This window comes from Coturnix japonica, chromosome 9 (assembly GCF_001577835.2).
Source record: "Coturnix japonica isolate 7356 chromosome 9, Coturnix japonica 2.1, whole genome shotgun sequence".
NCBI lineage: Eukaryota > Metazoa > Chordata > Aves > Galliformes > Phasianidae > Coturnix > Coturnix japonica.
The window spans coordinates 20,503,660-20,521,134 of record NC_029524.1 but is presented as its reverse complement, the minus strand read 5'-3'; the positions used below and the strand labels follow the sequence as shown (position 1 = coordinate 20,521,134).

Sequence of the window (17,475 nt, the reverse complement as noted above, 5' to 3'; positions counted from 1 at the left end):
AGGCTGATGTGCAGGTGAGAACAATGTGTAAGACTGGAGGAAGAAACTGGCTAAGTGTGCAAGGAGACAAGAAATCAGGAGCTATGAGGAAAGGAAAAGCAACTGCAGAAGATACAGATGAATGAGACTAGGGGGATATAGAAACAAATGAGCTAAGGATGGGAGGCAGTACAAGTGTCCTGAAGAGGAGATATTATATTATTATGCCATTAATGTTAGTGTCCTTGTTTGACCTCCTGGCTGCACTAGGAGCCAAGTGTTTTCCATCTCGGCTCCAGCTGCCAGTGTTAACCACTTGTCTCAGCACTGGATGAGGAGCCTGCAAATTCCTCTAGTATCACCATGCCTCAGAATTCCCAACCTGTATCGCTGCCTTCATTACCCATTCCCTTTTTTTCCTCTTTTAATTAGCATACATCTGGAAGAAACAGTAGTTTTTCCACATAATTCTTGCATGAACAGCTACTTGGAATTTTTTTTAGGACCTCTTGAAAGGAAATAAGCTTTAAATGTTTACCTTTATTACACATCTGCTAGGCTTTACAGCTGAATCAAGAGACATCCCATATTAAGATAGCTAGAAGTGTTTATGGATCACCTCTGTTTGGTGATCACAAAATCATGCCTAATGAACTATGGTTGACTGGCATCAACCAGCAAATGCTGAGGGTGACAGTGGAGTCCAGGGATAAGGTTAGGTTAGTCCAGATAGCACACATTTACTGCTGCTCTCATGCCCATAATGGGCATACAGTGAAAGGATCCACTGGCTGGAGCCAACCTAAGTCAGAAGACATAATCTAATCACCTCAGGAAATGACTTTTATTATCACTAATAGGCTTAGGAAGAGAAAAACACAACCATTTGGAACAAAGATCACACTTTACTGCATAAAAGATTTGAAGAGACCACAGTCCCCTCAGTTAATTGCCTAATGAAAGTGCATCAGCTAAACTATGATATCATATGAACTGCTTTAAATACTTACAATCTCTCATAGCCTTTAATTCATGTTATTGTTTGTTCACGATTTCATTAACCCGTGGGCACTGACCCTGAGTATCACTCACAGCCATGGTAGTGCTCCAAGCCTTCGAGGGCTGAGGTGTGTGTGAGGGCTGAGCAGCTGGAGGTGCTACCACAGTGACCTTTAATTAGCCAGTTTTCTTCTGGGTAACTAAACACAGAAATTACGAAAAGCATATTAGGCACGTTGTTTTATAGGTGTTTTGCTGACATGCTAATTGTTTATATTATAATTGAGATTACATTAAATCATGTTAACTGTTCAGCTCTATTATCATCACGTTACCATGGCCTGTAGGAGATCACGTATCTCAGTTTGCTCCCTTTCCTGCACTGCACCCTCTGCAGTGCAAGAAACCACAATTTCTATTCTGAACTCTGACCTACCATGAGGTATCACACAGCTCTGCACTTCGGGACTGTAGGGGGGAAGCATTTTTAAAAAAGAAACAGAGATTAGTCACTGAAAGGCAGATAAAGAACAGCCAGAGACTGGAACAACCTCCACCAGGGGTTTTAATACGCAATAGGACAAGGACAGATCATCTCATCTGGGCTCCCCATCCCCATGAAGGTTGGCCCCACTTATCTTCTGTGTGTTCTGTGATTCTGCAACTGTTTTACAAACCTGAGTGCTCCATTTGAGGGATGTTCTTCCCTTCAGTCCTTGCCCTCTGATAGCTTTGCTTGGCTCTGTTTCCTGCTGTCTCATCCTACTCTTTGAGCTGCATACAGCAAACCAGGTACTGCCTCCTGCCCTTCAACCTCTGGCTTTGTCAGTACTTCCAACCACTGAGCTGCAAGTGCAACTTCTGTCATTTTTACAACTTTTTATTTTCTGTTTTAAGAGAATACTCTTACAGGAATTACTGTGACATCTAAGTTTCCTCTACAATATCTGAGATATTTATACAGTCCATCTGAAGTTAGCTGACTTAACTGTCTGCTCTGTGACATGCACTGATCTTTACCTTCAAGCCAAAAATAAAGTGCAATGATTAGTACTTGGAGATTCCTGTTGACTTGCTGTTTTGGGGGCAATGTTTGTATTAAGGCATATATTCTTAATTGTAAACGGATCTGGATATTTTAGAAAGGTATTTGCAGGCCTGCTATGCATTCTATTCTGTGAGTTAATGTAGCTGTCAGTGGTTTAATGGGCTTTTCTCCCTGATAAATCAATCTGACTTAATTAAAAATAACACGGAGTTCAGTTGTGAGCCACCTTTCCTTCTGAACTCTTGTTGTCAATACTGTTCATGAGCTGCTCGGTTTTCCAGCACATGCAGGTGCTGTTTGCAGGAAGGGGAGGCTGACAGGAGATGGATGGCAAAGAAAGGAGCCATCGGAATGGCCATATAAATGTAAGCATTCATTAGAAGGGCTGCATCCTGCTGCCTCAGGTTACTGGACACACCAAAAGATTTCTGTTTAATCAACCATGCACACCTCATTAATCCTACTATTCCCAGTGTTCCAGTAGATGAAGATATCTTGCCTAAAATAGATTTATTATTACAGCTAATTTAATATGCATTCACCTTGCCTTTATAAAGTATATTGAAAACAGCATTTTGGTTGAAAGAAAATTGAGAGTGGTTTATCAAAGAAGAACTAGAATAAAATTAAGATCTTAAGATATTTCACAGTGTACCATTTAAGGAATATACTTCTATGTTTCCCTTCCTATCCTTGGTGAATTCAGATATATTAAACTTCATGTACATGATACTACCTGCAGTGTAGGAAGCTCTCCTGAACTCAGACACAGCAAAACGATTTCTGGATGTTCCAGGTAATCGCACAAGAGCTGCTGCTTCTGGGATAATGTGCCCACAGCACCAATCCCACAGTCCATCATCATTTCTCTGGGTTTTATGTGTCTGGGAACTCTGCTCTTTGGACACAGTATTTTTGGAAGCCATAATTAAAGTGAACTAGAAAAAGCACAGGTGGTAGTTTAAATACGGACCCACAAATGTCTCATTTTAAATAATGAAAACACAGTGCAGCAGTTGACAGTGCTGAACAGTGCTATAAACTGCACAGTACTTTTCCATGAGGGAACTCTCACGTTTCTATTTGTGATCTAGCAGTACCTGAGAATCAATTGCTGCACAGTTATCAAAGGAGGAGATGAAGAGCCACACATTGTTCGTAAAATGAGGACAAAATCTTAAATGCAATCAAGATATTCATTGAAGAATTCTTTCCTTAAACCATCTGTGTTTTTCCCTGCAGGCATGTGCTGCCTACGTTGATTTCATGACTTCTGTAGCCAAACTAATCCTACAAGAAAGAAACATTTCTTTCAATGAGACCCAGGTTGCTGAAGAAATGAAGAGAGTCATGGACCTGGAGAAAGAGATCGCTAATGTAAGAAAACTGATTTTCAAAGTATCTTTAAATACCTGACCCCCTTCATACCTAAGGAAGCCAACTAACTGTACAGCGAGTTGTTAAGTTACACGCTTGTGCTACTCTGTGGGATCAAATGCTGACCAGAAGTACCCGTGGTCTGGAATACCTAAGAAGAACACATACAAAGACAGGCCTTCTGATGAGCAAGGCAAACAGGAGTTACCTGTTTTCCACAAATAACAAACTATTTCATCCTAAACTGTTCACAGCAGCCCTTCAAGGGAAAAGGGCAACAGACAGGCTTGGTTTGTGTTCTGCCATAGAAAGTGCATTTTAGGAGATGCTGCTGGAGCCTCTTTTCTTTTGTCCTTTCCTCCAAGCAGGCTGCTTGGTTATCAGAGCAGCAGATCCCCATCCCTTGGCTTGCCACGCAACACAAAGTAATGTTTGTCCTACACAAGCTGTTCCACAATGCTGATTGTTTCAAGTGCATTTTTAATCAAATGCCCGTTCTCCAGAAAGTATCCCTGGGAGAAACAGCTCGAATTTAAACTTGCACTGAGATAAACAAGTGGAAATGAAAGCATTCATGAGCAGGAACGTGGTCTGTGATTACTGAACATTCCAAAAGCACCTGAAGCTGGGGATGACTGTAAAACAGTCCAAGTAGAGATCTCCTAGCTTCAGCTGGTTTTGTAAGTTACGCTGATAGCGAGGGCATGTGTTTGGCAGAGGCAGACCCAAACACTCCATTTGTATAAACTAAAACCATCTGATTTTCATTTACTTCACATTCTCCTGAGAAACACACTTCAGGATTTTGGTCAGAGATAGGAAACTATTCAAAGGAAAGGAATTTTGGGGGAAAGATTTGAAGGGGAGTAAGAAAGGAAACACAACCAGCATTTCCCTGCAGCGGGGGCTGCTGATAAAGAGTACAAGTGGCCACTGCCTTGCTTTTTGACAAACCTGCCTGGTACAGCACGGCAGGCACAGCGCTGCCTGCACAAATGGCCTGCAGTGGAGCCAGAGGGAACTCAGCAGCACAAGCACACTGACCAGAATGCACACACTGCCCAAAGAAATGCTACACTTACCTACACAGGACAAGTTCTGCAGTTTTGCAAACTTCTCGTAGTAACGTATGAAGCCAGAAACCATCATGCTTGCTTTCTACTGCTGCTTACCAAGATTCCTGTGAACTGACTCAATCTCCTTGTTAACTTTGATAGGCAACAACGAAGTCTGAAGATAGAAATGATCCACTTCTGATGTACAACAAAATGACGCTGGCACAACTCCAGAACAACTTTTCACTGGAAATAAATAATATGGTAAGTGATAATTAATATCGATATTCTTGGCTGATGAGAGTCAATAATGAAGCTTGACACGTTTTTCTTGATCTTACACAAATTTTAAGTCAAACAAGATTCCTGCATTGAACTACCTATTACTTAAATATCTGCTGAATCACACTATGTATAGAACCCTGTGCTTCCATACCCAGTTTTTGCTGACTTGGAGGCAGATCTCGCATCTCTGCTTCAACACAAAGAGACCAAAAACACTGCAGCCAGCAATTCTCTCCAACATGCTGTATGATCGTTTCTGACTGTTCAGGCCCTCTGTTCATCCAGAGCTACAGATTCAGACCAAAAGGTCCTCTTTTTCCCCAGCATTCCCCCTGTAGGATGATCATCCAAAGCAAGCAGAAAGGAGCCCTGGAAATTATGACCACACGTGAGGAAAATTCTGCCTGTTCCTCCCACTGTTGCTCTCCCAGGACGTTTCAGCTCTGAACTGTCTCCTGAGTCATGTGCCACTTACACAGCATGACCTTTAATTCATGGCACCACAAAGTCCAGCTAAAGGATATCTAAAGATATGATAATGTAGGTGTGCCATCCCACTAACAGCTCACTTACCAGACATGCCCGTGTTCATCATACACAGCTTTGCCTTCCATGGCCTGCACACAGGCAAGCAGGTCAATAGGGCCTGGCTGCAGTTACTGAGGTACAACGAAATAATATTATTCCTATCCCAGTTTCACAGTCTCTGCTATTTTTATTGACTTGAAATTCTTCAGTTTTAAATTATATGACAGTTCCATTCTGCTTAACTCAATTAGTTTCATAATTTACCTTTTCCCACAGATCTAACTTGACAAGTTACCATTACAGTCATAATGTCAGAATGCAATCATCATGTCAGAAGCTAACTTGTTCACAGGACGGTATTGCCCAGGTTATTTTTAGTTTCTGGGGAGTACTGCAGATCAGCAGTAATCATCTGCTCTAAATTTATCCAAAAATGCTCAAAAGACACATGATGGGAGTTAGTGCTGTTGTTGTAATGGCCTAAGGATAGAACAGCAATTATTCCTAAAATTAGCTTTAGATTTGGTGCTTCTCTTTCAGAACTGAAGAGAATCTATTCCTGAAAGCTTATCTGATTTCTTCAGCTACAGTTTGTCTGATACAAGATGTTACCCCTCTCAAGGGAACCAGACAGGGAAAAAAATCCCCACTGACTTTCAAATAAATCAGCATAGCAAACATTTTAAAAATTAACGTGAGGTTTTTTTCCTTCAAAGGAAGCACAAGGATTATTCGCTTTTCTTAAAAGCAACACCTTCCTTTCCACTATGAGTACCCACCCAGCCTACTAAAATCACAATGTGGCTCTACAGTTTTGATTATGATTTTAACCTTCTGATTTGAATTGCTTTCTAAACCAAACTGGTCCACAGAGTCTCATCTCCTACGACATGGACTGCAGGCTTACATAAGGAATTTAAAGCAGTCTGTTTAGTGTCAGCTGTAAATCAGTGTCATTTATTCACAAAGGGAACGGCTAAATTGCTATAGGAATATACACACAGCACACAGCCAGGAAGCGAGGCACTGCCTGCTCCCCAGCCACTGCTGCCCTCCACCTCCTTTCTGAGGCACACGATATCACTGACCAAAGACCAAGCAAAGGGGAATTATTTTTATCAGCAAACTATCAAGAGCTTCCTGTTTAGAGTGCCCAGACAGTAGAATAACACTGTTCACATGGGTGGATGAGACAGAATGAAAACAACAGAAAATAATCTTCACAGGTACTGCCCAGTGAGTGCTGTGTGGGCTCTGGTGAACACCAGCATAAAGCACGTGGGGTTTTGGCACCGGGGAAGCAGGAAGCAATAGAGAACACCCATCTTAGTGAGAACTGCCATGGCATCCTGCTGTCAGATGCTCATGGACCTGCTATTAGACCGTTTCTTTTGCAGTATATCACACTGTGGCATACAGAGGAAAATTCATTACAGACAGAGGATTCAGTGTGTCTGTTTTAAAGCCTATTAAAATAAAGCTTTATGTGGACTTCAACACACTTCAGAACAAGCCCTTACCTTGCAAAACATTTTATACTGCTCTCGTCTACAGAGCCAAACTATGCTAAGAAATAAAGCTTTCTGTCATGCTTTGATTTAGAAAACCTTACTCATATATAGCACAGGAGTAAGTGAAATTTAACTGAAAATACCATTCTTGCTTTCCCAGGCTGAATGGAAAGAGCCACAACGTTTTTAATTGCGTTATTCTGAAAATAAAACAATGTCTGGGCCCTTTTTGCTGGACACCATCCTATTTTCATAGGATTTTAGAGCACAGGGGATATAAATGATCCCAGATCAGTTGTTACTGTGATGACACCACTTACAAGCAGTGAAGCTGTTGGGAGATCAGAACAACTGTGCAAGGCAGATGTATTTTTTAAAATAACCAAAGGCTGTTTCTGGAGCATTTAACCTTAAATAACATGTATTCCTTTTCCAGGCATTCAACTGGTCAAAATTCATAAATAATATAATGGCAACTGTACAAATTGATGTTGAGAATACAGAACACGTGGTTGTTTATGACCCAGAATACCTTACCAAGCTGAAGTCTATCCTTAATAAGTACACTCCCAGGTAGGTATGGCAGATATCTTTGTGATTTGCATTTTACTTCCAGTATATTTCAAAAGCCTCAAAATGTTACCAGCTTATTATTGCTGTTTTATTATGTAGAGAACTTCAAAACTACATGATCTGGCGATTCATAATGGACCTCGTCAACAGCCTGAGCCGTAACTACAAGGATACCAGGAATGCTTTTCGTAAGGTGCAGAAATTCATCTTTCTTTTTGAGTTGAAAAAATGATCATTGTTAACCAGAAAAGATGATCTGGTCATGGCTGTGCTGTATGAAATGTAAGGCATTTTGTGCACAAAAGAAGATACTGCTAATGATTCTTCTGTTTCCCCAGCCTGTGGAGGACATGCCCTTCACACAGTGAGCTCGTTTAGATTCCATGAGTACAAACAGGAGCTCAGTGCACTGACTGAAGATCCATTAGGCTCCTCCAAGTGCACATCTACTCATCAGCTCACCTGCAGCTTCCATGCGCCCTGAAGTCACTGTTCTCTCTGATGTATCTGTCTGACAGGCTCTGTATGGCACCACATCAGAAACTGCTGTTTGGCGTCGCTGTGCCAACTATGTCAATGGCAACATGGAGAATGCAGTGGGACGGCTGTATGTGCAGGAAGCCTTCGCTGGAGACAGTAAACACGTGGTAAGACTTCCAGCAAATTACCCCTGTGCACCATGCAAACATCATTTGTCACATATTACACTTCTTTAAAGGTTTGATTACACTTTTGATTCAACTTCTCTGCATACCAAGGTCACTTCCTAAAAGACCTAACCTTCGGATTTGCTCCTCAAGCAACAAACAACTAACAAGTTTCAAGAATGAGTGTGCTATAAGAGTCATCCCATTATACCTAAGCACTTCTGCATTACTAATTCTGAGCTGGCCAGCTTCCATTTAAACAACCACATTGTGAAGTAAGGTGAAATACAAAGACTGGATGTGCACACACCTGGAGGCAGAGAGGTATCTGTGTACCCCACTTGCCCCACAAGCTGACCCTGAACCAAAGGTACACGGCTGCCTCAGCAGTGGGCCATGCATCAGCCAGTAACACCCAAGGAGCAGCCCCTGCAGGAACCAAGGCACTGCCTACTCTTAGCACTGCTGCCAGATCACATCCTGCAAAAGTGCATCATGAAAGTGCACCACAGGGACTATCAGTTCTTTCTCCCTGCCTTCACTCACAAGGAACATGTCTTAAAACAAACCCAAAATGAAGATGTGGTTGCTTCCTATCACTCCTGTAATCAAAGCATAAGATACACCATTCATACATGAAATAATCCCATCAGATGCACAACGTGCAACAGATGGATATCTGACAGATCCTTTGTAACCTGAATAATCAGCATTGTTTTGTGAGCTTGTGCCCATTCCCAGGCTGAAAGTGCTCCTTAACTTTAGCTCCACAGTGTGAGTATGATCCATAAACAGCACAGAGTCAGCTAGTGCAGGGGAAACAGGATGGTGGCAATAAACAATAGATTAGCCAATAAGCCGTAACTGTGGAAAAATAACAGAATCATTTCATACGGATCTGTAACATATTGATGGTTATTTTCAAGGTGGAGGAAATGATTGCAGATATACGCAGTGTCTTCATAAAAACCTTAGATGAGCTCACCTGGATGGATGCAGAAACCAAAAAGAAAGCAGAAGAAAAAGTAAGTGAAACCTTAAACACTGGAAATACTGTGCATTTCTCTAAAAAAATAAGCATGCAACTGTTCATTTTCCAGAAGAGAAAAGCAGTAACGCTTTTATATACACATATATATATACACATATGTACATAAATGCATATATTTCTTTTAGAGAGGTACAACAGCTTGCAGACTTTTTATATCAGATGCAAATTACATGGGCAGGGGCCTCTCTGGAGGTAGGAGTACAAAATAGGAGATATCTATATGAAAGATGAAAACCTTCCAGGCAAATCTGCGCTTAAGTGGATAGATAATGAATACCTACAGGAAAGTGATACTGAAAATGAGAAGAAATGATCTGTGGTGATTTAACCAGCTATTGTGAACAGCAGGAAAAGAAGGTCTCCACTGTTATAATTAACAATAAACTTTACAGTGATTTCAGTGATAAAATAAATCAAAATAAAAACTCTGTACAAGTAAAGCTGGGGGTTTTCTGCAGTTGCCCACCTGATTGATGACTGATCTGAAAATATGGGTAGATTTGCTATGGACATCAAACTGTCTTTTCCCCAGGCAAGAGCAATTAGAGAGAGGATTGGTTATCCAGATGAGATCATGACAGATGACAATAAGCTGAACAGCGAGTACCAGGAGGTAAGCATCCACTACAGCACATAATTAGAAGAAGGTCTCAAGAGAGAAACCATGGCTTTATCTCTGTAGCCAAATCATCTGCATCTGCACAGAATAACTCAACCTTGTACTCAGTTGTATAGAGGAAATAAGAATGTATTAAAATTCAGTGTAATACAGATTCGGTCTAGCTCTCCTAAATCTGACACAGATTAAACATGGTTTGAGTTGGATGTGAGTGTTTGTATCTCAGTGACTGCATCTGTTTGGTCATGAATGTGAACCAGCTCCTAAATATGATGTGGACCACCTGCCTAATTCAAACTGCATCAAACACCACCACTAAGTATTTTTCCCTCTTTCTTTGCAGCTGAACTACAAAGAAGAAGAATACTTTGAAAACATCATTCAAAATTTAGTATTTACCCAGAAGAAAAGACTGAAAAAGCTTAGAGAAAAGGTGGACAAAGAGGAGTAAGTCTTTTAAAATACCTTATATAGATCTTCACTTAGTTTGTACAGGAGGAGGTACACAGTTGGAATCAGAGAAGATTTGATGACTTTCCTGCACTTTTTCCCCTATTAAGAGGGCAGGCTGGAGGGCATTACTGCTTTCTCAAAGGCTGGACCTACATTAACAGCAGGATGATGAAATCAGGGGGATGGCATGGAAGGCTGAGTATTGCAGAGTAGCTCTAGTCTGGTCTCTTAGCTCCTGGAGTGGATTAAGTGGACTCTTGGAGAGCAGCTTTTCAATTAAGTTCATCTGAAAGATAAATTTGATCCTCATGTGTTTTATTTTTCTTGTGCAGAGATCACTGTGCAGTGCCAAACAAAGCACAATTAAATGAGGATAAGCAGGAATTTACTTCAGAAGTGCACTCCTCTGAATTAACGCAGATAAACCAGAAGACTGAGAGAGCTGGGATTGCTCAGCTTTAAGAAGAAATGGCAGCAGGGGACGGGAAATCATATTAGTAGATATACCTGGTGGGCAGGAGTAAAGCAGAGGGAGCACCCTTCTCTGTGGTGTCTAGTGACAGAACAAAAGACAACAAAATTCAAGAAAGTCCACTTACATTTAAGACACAGCTACTTTTAACAGTAAGAGTGGTCAAGCACTGGCACGGCTTGCCCTGAGAGTTTCTGGATTCTCCATCCTTGGAGATATTCAAAACCTGACCAGACATCATCCTGAGCAACTTCCTCTAGCTGAGGAGAGGCTCAGGACTTAGCAATCTCCAAAAATGCCTTCCAGCCTCCATTATTATGCAATTCAGTCTCTACATTTGTACCTGTAGTTATTAACTCTGCCATCAAGAACTGAAATTCTAACCTCTGTTCTTTCATTGTTGCTAGGTGGATAAGCGGAGCTGCTGTTGTCAATGCTTTTTATTCTGCAAGTAGAAATCAGATAGGTAAGATTTACCAAATTATTACTAAATCCTTCCAGAATAATTTTTCTTTTAGTGGAGGTTAATCTGAGCCACAAATTCTTACCTCACCTTGCAGCTACGGCACCTCAGGGTAATTAAAGCAGGCTGATCTTTAGAGTGATGTCTGAATTAGCTTAGTAACATTCTTTAAAAACAAGAAAAAACATAACCTCTAAAAAGGAGTTTTATGCAGAATACATAGGAAATCTAGAGCTCCATTAATGCAACTTAACATGGCTGTGATCCTCACAGTTCCAACAGCAGTACTTAAAGCAGACCTTAAAGAAGCCACTCAACATCAAATAAATAAAGAAATAAATAACAAAGCAGTGGAACAGCTGCTAGTAAGGCAGTCCAGCATTTCTTCCTTTTGGTACCAGCAACCCCTGCCCTGCAGCTGTACCTAATGGAGCTGATCTGTGTTCCTGACTTTGGGGAATGCTGTGCAACAGTCACTCCTGGCAAAGAGTTGCGGTTTGCAATCACATTCAGGAAGAAAAGCAGCATGTTCTTCTTCTGTGTAGGGCTGCACAGATTCTGGGGGAACACTTCATGCTTCTTCCTGCCTTGGATGTTCCCAAAGCTGATTAGTAGTCTGTCTTTTATATCCCCAAGGAGTTCCACTCCCTTTCTTGTCTGAATCTCTGCTTGAAATGTATTCCATTATAGGAGGAATGCCTATCTGTGCTTTATGTAACAGAAGTCATGGAATAAATTGTTTCCTAAATGGCAGAGCAGAAAAAACAATAAAACAAAACTCTGAATTCTACCATTTTAGTCTAAAAACGGCTGCGGTGGCAGGGTGTTAATTAAACTGAGCTGAAAGTCCCGGGGAGCTGCCTGCCTCCAGGAAGGGAAGGTGCTCTTTTGTTTTCAAGCACAGGCTACACTGAGCTCCCAATGACTGCAGCTGTGTTTCAGGCCACCAGGACTGATGCCCACCATCCTAAGCAAATTCCTTGCTAGTTGTGGGCTTCAGGAATAGAACAGCCTTCTGATGCTGTACCCCAAGTATTGCTTTGTTTTTCCAGTCATCAAAATAGCCATTGCACGGGGCAGCATTTAAACTCCTGCCTTTACTATCAGCATCTACTAATAAAAATGAACAGAAAAACATGCAGATAACTTAATGCAATGCCAAAGTAACAGTGACACAGAACGACTGTGACAGCACAGCACTATGCACAGGACAGCAGCAATTGTTCATTTTCTAACCTCTTTTTTTTCTCATGATTCATTCTCCTCTTGAAAGAAATGGGCAGAACTGTGCTGGGATTGACAAGCAAACACAAGCAGCATGTTCTTCTTCATTCACAGTATGAGAACTGCCAGATCATTCTTTACATACAAGTTTTGTATCTAGAGAGAACCTTCGTTTATAAAAGATCACAATGATTTATTTTTACTAAATTGTTTCCTGAAAGCATGGAGAAATTAGTGTACAAGTGGGTAAAAAGAAGCTCTCTGTTCCAATTTCCAACCTAGTCATTTCCAACCTTTGTCTTTTCCAACCTTGTGATTCTATGATTCTATGAGTTCTTTCACTGCTAGCATGGCCTGCCTGCCTCGGTCCTACTGGGAGTTACTGCTAGTTACAAAACAACAGATTTCTCTGACACTTGGCAAGACTTGACATCTGTAAAAATGGTCTGTTCACGCTGCACTCAGAGCTGAACGAGGCAGTGCCTTCATCGTGTTGGGTTTGTTTTTGCAGTCTTTCCTGCGGGCATTTTGCAGCCTCCTTTCTTCAGTGCATCTCAGCCCAAATCCCTGAATTACGGCGGTATAGGCATGGTCATCGGTCACGAAATCACACACGGCTTTGATGACAACGGTAAGGTTGAGTTTCTAGTTACAAAACGTAGAGTACACAGAATATTTTACATGTCATCGTGCTTAATCATTCCAATGAACAAACAAAACGAAGACCAAGTTTCCATATAGATGCCTTCTTATGGCATCAAATGCTTCTTTTGTTCCTATATTCATCATTCTGTTAAACTACTGTTACAGGCAGAAATTTCAATGAGAATGGAGACCTCGTAGACTGGTGGACTGAAGAATCTGCACGTAATTTTAAGGACTTATCGCAGTGCATCGTGTACCAGTATGGAAACTTCTCATGGGACCTAGCGGGCGGGCAGCAGGTATGCCAGATTTACTTATAACTACCAATGTTCGCTTATTTTTAATGAAAAACCACAAAAATCTTATGTTCTGAACATAAAGGCAAAGACTTTTTCACATGATGGTTGAGAGAAAACAGCAAGAGATTCTTAAAAATAGCAGTAACAACTCCATAGCTGTACTGCCAGATCTGAACAAGGCAGTGGTACATCCTGAGTGGCAGCCCCAGAAGCCCTTGCTCTATAGTCCTTCATTGGCCCTATAGTCCTTCATGGGCATCAGCAGATTTGCTGATGTCTGTTAACTGGTAATTACAAGTACCTGGAGTTTGGACTTTACTTGTTTTGTAGACCCAGGACAGACTTTGCTTACTTTCCCCAGCAGGAACTGTGATAAGAAGGTGAGCATTAAAAACACAGAGAAAATAGGAAGAATGAATGAACACACGACTAAGCATCAGAAATTCTGAGTAATGAGATACAAGGTCCTTGAAAGCCACCTGTGCAGGGAGGAAGGAGGTTAGGGAAAACAAGAGTGCATGGATTTTGAGAAAAGGGAAAAGGAAACTTCTCAGAGGTTCTTTCTGTCATAGACTTCTCCTCCAACTTCAGATTTTATGGGAATTCTCCACATTCAAAGGTGAATGAGACACACTGTGTGGCAGCCAGATCCTGGATCAGCTCTTCCTTCCAGAGACTGTATTCTCTGTTTCTTTTTTTTTTTCACAGCTGAGTGGAATCAACACACTAGGAGAAAACATTGCTGATAATGGTGGTGTTAGACAAGCATATAAGGTAAGAAGCATCCACCTTTTTATTTTAGCCGAAATCATCATAGGTTAAGACAACTTATTTCACAGCATTTGGAGAAGCAGCACTGCTTTGGTGCCTGGGACAGAACCACACATCAAAGCACACGTTAAAACCATTGACAACTGCTGTGTCTCTGTCATCCTATTGTCTCAGGCCACATTTGAACAACTGCCGAACTACACTGATGATACTGAGCAGCTCTGGCTACCTGTCTTCACCAGCATTTCTATACTAGGAAGGAGGAACAGAATGATTTTCTTCTCACTTCTATCCAGAGGCATGGAGCTCTATTCACCATGTACACTGCTCAGAATCTTGTCTCATACACATGACTGGTGTCCGCTGGGCAGGTACCCAAAGATGTCAGTGATATCTGGGTGCCCTGTCCTAAGCCTTCTATAGGAAGCTTGTCTGCTTTCTGGTTTTTCTTTCACTCTCTACCTGAAATAGATACCTAATTCTTTGGATTTACCATCTCAGAGTCTGAAAGTAAATTAAGGTCTTCTCTTTGTGACCACAGGTTAAGAGATGAGAACCAAGTCAGCTTCTCTAGGCCTTTTCCATGTTACAAATCTGACAGTGCAGGCCACTATAACACGACGCTTTGTGTCCTTCCCTGAACGCCTAATCTGTAGCAAAATATCCAACACTTGAAAACATGACTGCTGTCATTGCTCAGCAAAGTGCCTGCTGGAATGCATGGACTAAGTCACACTTCTCAAACTTGTCGTACCACTCCTGCAAGCAGGGCCATGAGCAATGCTCTGATCAATAGAATTATAAATGCTTGAGGGGAAATACTACCATTAGTAAGAGATTAAAGAGTGTCTTGTAAGTCTGAAAGAGGAACCGCTATGTCATAATAGATCACTCTGTTCTTCAGTTACATGAATACTTAAATACATGAAAACAACAACACAATCCCATAACAGAGCATTCTCTTTCTGAAAGGAATGGACATAGAGTGAAAAAACAACAAGTCAGAGAAAGCAATTGGACTTCCTTAGTTATGATGGTATCAGGAGCAATAAAAAACAACAAATGTATCAAAAACAGAAGGAACCCTGAGGGGCCATCCAGTTCACCCCCATCCTTGCAGGCACAGCCAACCACTCCAAGCACTCTGTAAGAGAAGATCCACTATATCCTTGCTGTAGTTTGAATGCTATCTCAACTTTGCTTTCAATGGTGGAAACAAAGAACAATCTATTCTTTTCTTTTCAGCCACCTTTTACATATTTGAAGACCGTTATGTAAAGCACAGACTTCTCTTCTTTAGACTAAACAAACCCAATTATTTCAATCTTTCCTCATAGGTCATGTTTGCTAGACCTCTGCTCATTCTTGCTGTTTTCTTCTGGACTCCCTCCAGTTGGTCTACGTCTTTCTTTGAGTGCAGTGCTCAAAACAGTACAGAGTGCTCCAGCTGAGACCCGGCCAATGCCAAGTAGAGTATAAGGATTCTTTCCTGTGACTTATATAAGATGCTCCTGTTTATACATCCCAGTACGATATCTTTGCGATATCGCGGCACTGCTGAGTCTTGCTCAGCTTGTGAATGACTACAATTTCTGGAGCCTTTTCAGCAGACCTGCTGACTGTACTTTCTTCAACTTACACTTCAGTGATTGACTTTACTCTTCTGGCAGCCTGGCACTGCCATTAGTCAGAATATTCCTCCAATCTGCCCGCATCTTTCTTTAGGTGGTAGCAGACAAACAACACACTTTGACACACGTCCTTTATGAGAAACATGAAAGCAGTTGTTCTTGCTATGGGAAGGTTTTAAAATCTTTTGCAATTTGTTTAAAAACAAAACAAAACAAAACAAAAGGTTTACTTGTAGAAATCAGGTTTTCATAACGCAACGTTGAATAATTGACAAAACTGATTTCTTCTCTCTGCAGAACCAATTTTATGTTAGTAAAACTGGATCCTGGAGCCCTGCAATGTACGATATACGTGTATTTGATAAATATCTGAGAGGGGAAAAAAAAAGTTAACAGTTTTGCAACCGTTGAAGCTTTTTGCCACGCATCTCTTACTTCATTAGGGACAAGAAAGAACAAGGGTAGGAGTGAAAGATGAGTAAGTGCAGGAGGAATGAATACTTGGATCATATCTTGGATATCATTGTTGCAGAGGCAGGCTGGGGTGCACAGCTCAGCCACTGAACCACGGACCCACATGCTGGGGGTCCCGCGTGCTGGGTGGGACACACGCTGGGTCTCAGGTGAGATGTGTCAGCTCTGCTCTGCTCAGGACTGTGCTTTAGAAAGCAGCACAGCACCGCGCCTTCCCACAACCACCTTTACCATGCAAGGTACAAACTGAAAGCAACTGACAGTAACGCCTGACCCACAGAACTTGCATGAAACAGCTGCTGCAGGTAAAGCCTCATACAGGCAGCTCTGAGCACTGACAGCTTGGAGGCTGCTTTAGCACAGAGCTCGCTGATGCCTCACTACAGCAACCCCTAAGTCAACAGAAGAGAATCTCACAGCCATTTTCTTTTAAGGAACATACTCTGTTATTCATTAATTAACCCCATTAAAGGATTGCTAGGAAAATATGTAACCATTCGCTGGAATTTAATACATAAATTATCATAAAGGTTGACGAAGTGTAACATTAATTCTCCACAGGTACTGTATTTCAGAACACCGTACTTAATTTCTTCCTCTATAAAAAAGATGCATGGTTACACAAAGACCTAGTGATCTGGATGGGCCTGTCTTGCTGAAATTACTCCATTAACCTTCTCTTCTTTGCTGTTTTTTTTGGTTTTGTTTTTTTTTTTTTTGACACAGTAAATTGCTTTTCTTAAGCCTGTTCATCCTACTATTTAATCTAATGTAAATGAGGCAGTAAACCTGCTGTACAACTCTACTGCAAATCCACTCACTGCAAATCCTGCACTGATACAGTCAGCCCACTCCAACTGCAGTACTAAGGAACGGCCCTGTCTTTCTCTGCTGAAAAGCAGCATGCAACAGGATAGATGGCCAAGGCAGTTTGTGATAAACTGTGTCAAAGAATCCACCATGTTCCTTCTTGTCATCGCATCGTGTAGACTGTACAGATTGAAAGTTGTAACATTTCTGCACAATTCATTCTGCAGGCCTATCAGAACTTTGTGAAAAAGAATGGGAAAGAGAAACTTCTCCCTGGTCTGGACATGAACCACCAGCAGCTGTTTTTTCTCAACTTTGCACAGGTATTTCACATGCTCGATTGAAGGCTGTGAAAATCACTCCATTATGCTTTAACAGTACATCAGGCTGACTTCTTAGTTCTCCTAAGAGCTGCTAAGCTGAGCAGTGTTCTATACAACGTAGTGACAGTAAAGCCTTGCTAAGTAAAGTTTTTCTTACCTACATAAATGAACTCACCTAGGAATAGATCTGGTGGGCAGCTTCTTGTGCTCAAATGCCTTTGCTTCAGAATAAGAATAC

General features: G+C 41.4%; 1 protein-coding gene and 1 long non-coding RNA gene across 5 annotated transcripts in view; one reads left to right on the top strand and one right to left on the bottom strand.

Annotated features, from left to right (window-relative positions):
* Positions 1 to 17,475, bottom strand: part of LOC107318420 — a 30,797-nt gene that overhangs the window by 6,659 nt on the left and 6,663 nt on the right. For both annotated transcript variants that reach the window (XR_001557349.2, XR_001557350.2), the window contains exons 2-3: positions 7,818 to 7,982; positions 4,576 to 4,704 (exon numbers count right to left, since the gene is read on the bottom strand). This is a non-coding gene — a long non-coding RNA (uncharacterized LOC107318420). The remainder of the gene's footprint in view (positions 1 to 4,575; positions 4,705 to 7,817; positions 7,983 to 17,475) is intronic.
* The window catches only part of MME (membrane metalloendopeptidase), a 31,971-nt gene that overhangs the window by 11,169 nt on the left and 3,327 nt on the right, over positions 1 to 17,475 (top strand). For all 3 annotated transcript variants that reach the window (XM_015872194.1, XM_015872196.2, XM_015872197.2), the window contains exons 9-21: positions 3,269 to 3,403; positions 4,621 to 4,722; positions 7,219 to 7,355; positions 7,455 to 7,548; positions 7,874 to 8,002; positions 8,929 to 9,027; positions 9,586 to 9,666; positions 10,016 to 10,119; positions 11,005 to 11,063; positions 12,796 to 12,915; positions 13,095 to 13,228; positions 13,937 to 14,002; positions 17,142 to 17,237. In XM_015872194.1, the coding sequence (XP_015727680.1) occupies positions 3,269 to 3,403; positions 4,621 to 4,722; positions 7,219 to 7,355; positions 7,455 to 7,548; positions 7,874 to 8,002; positions 8,929 to 9,027; positions 9,586 to 9,666; positions 10,016 to 10,119; positions 11,005 to 11,063; positions 12,796 to 12,915; positions 13,095 to 13,228; positions 13,937 to 14,002; positions 17,142 to 17,237 (1,356 nt within the window). The remainder of the gene's footprint in view (positions 1 to 3,268; positions 3,404 to 4,620; positions 4,723 to 7,218; positions 7,356 to 7,454; positions 7,549 to 7,873; positions 8,003 to 8,928; positions 9,028 to 9,585; positions 9,667 to 10,015; positions 10,120 to 11,004; positions 11,064 to 12,795; positions 12,916 to 13,094; positions 13,229 to 13,936; positions 14,003 to 17,141; positions 17,238 to 17,475) is intronic.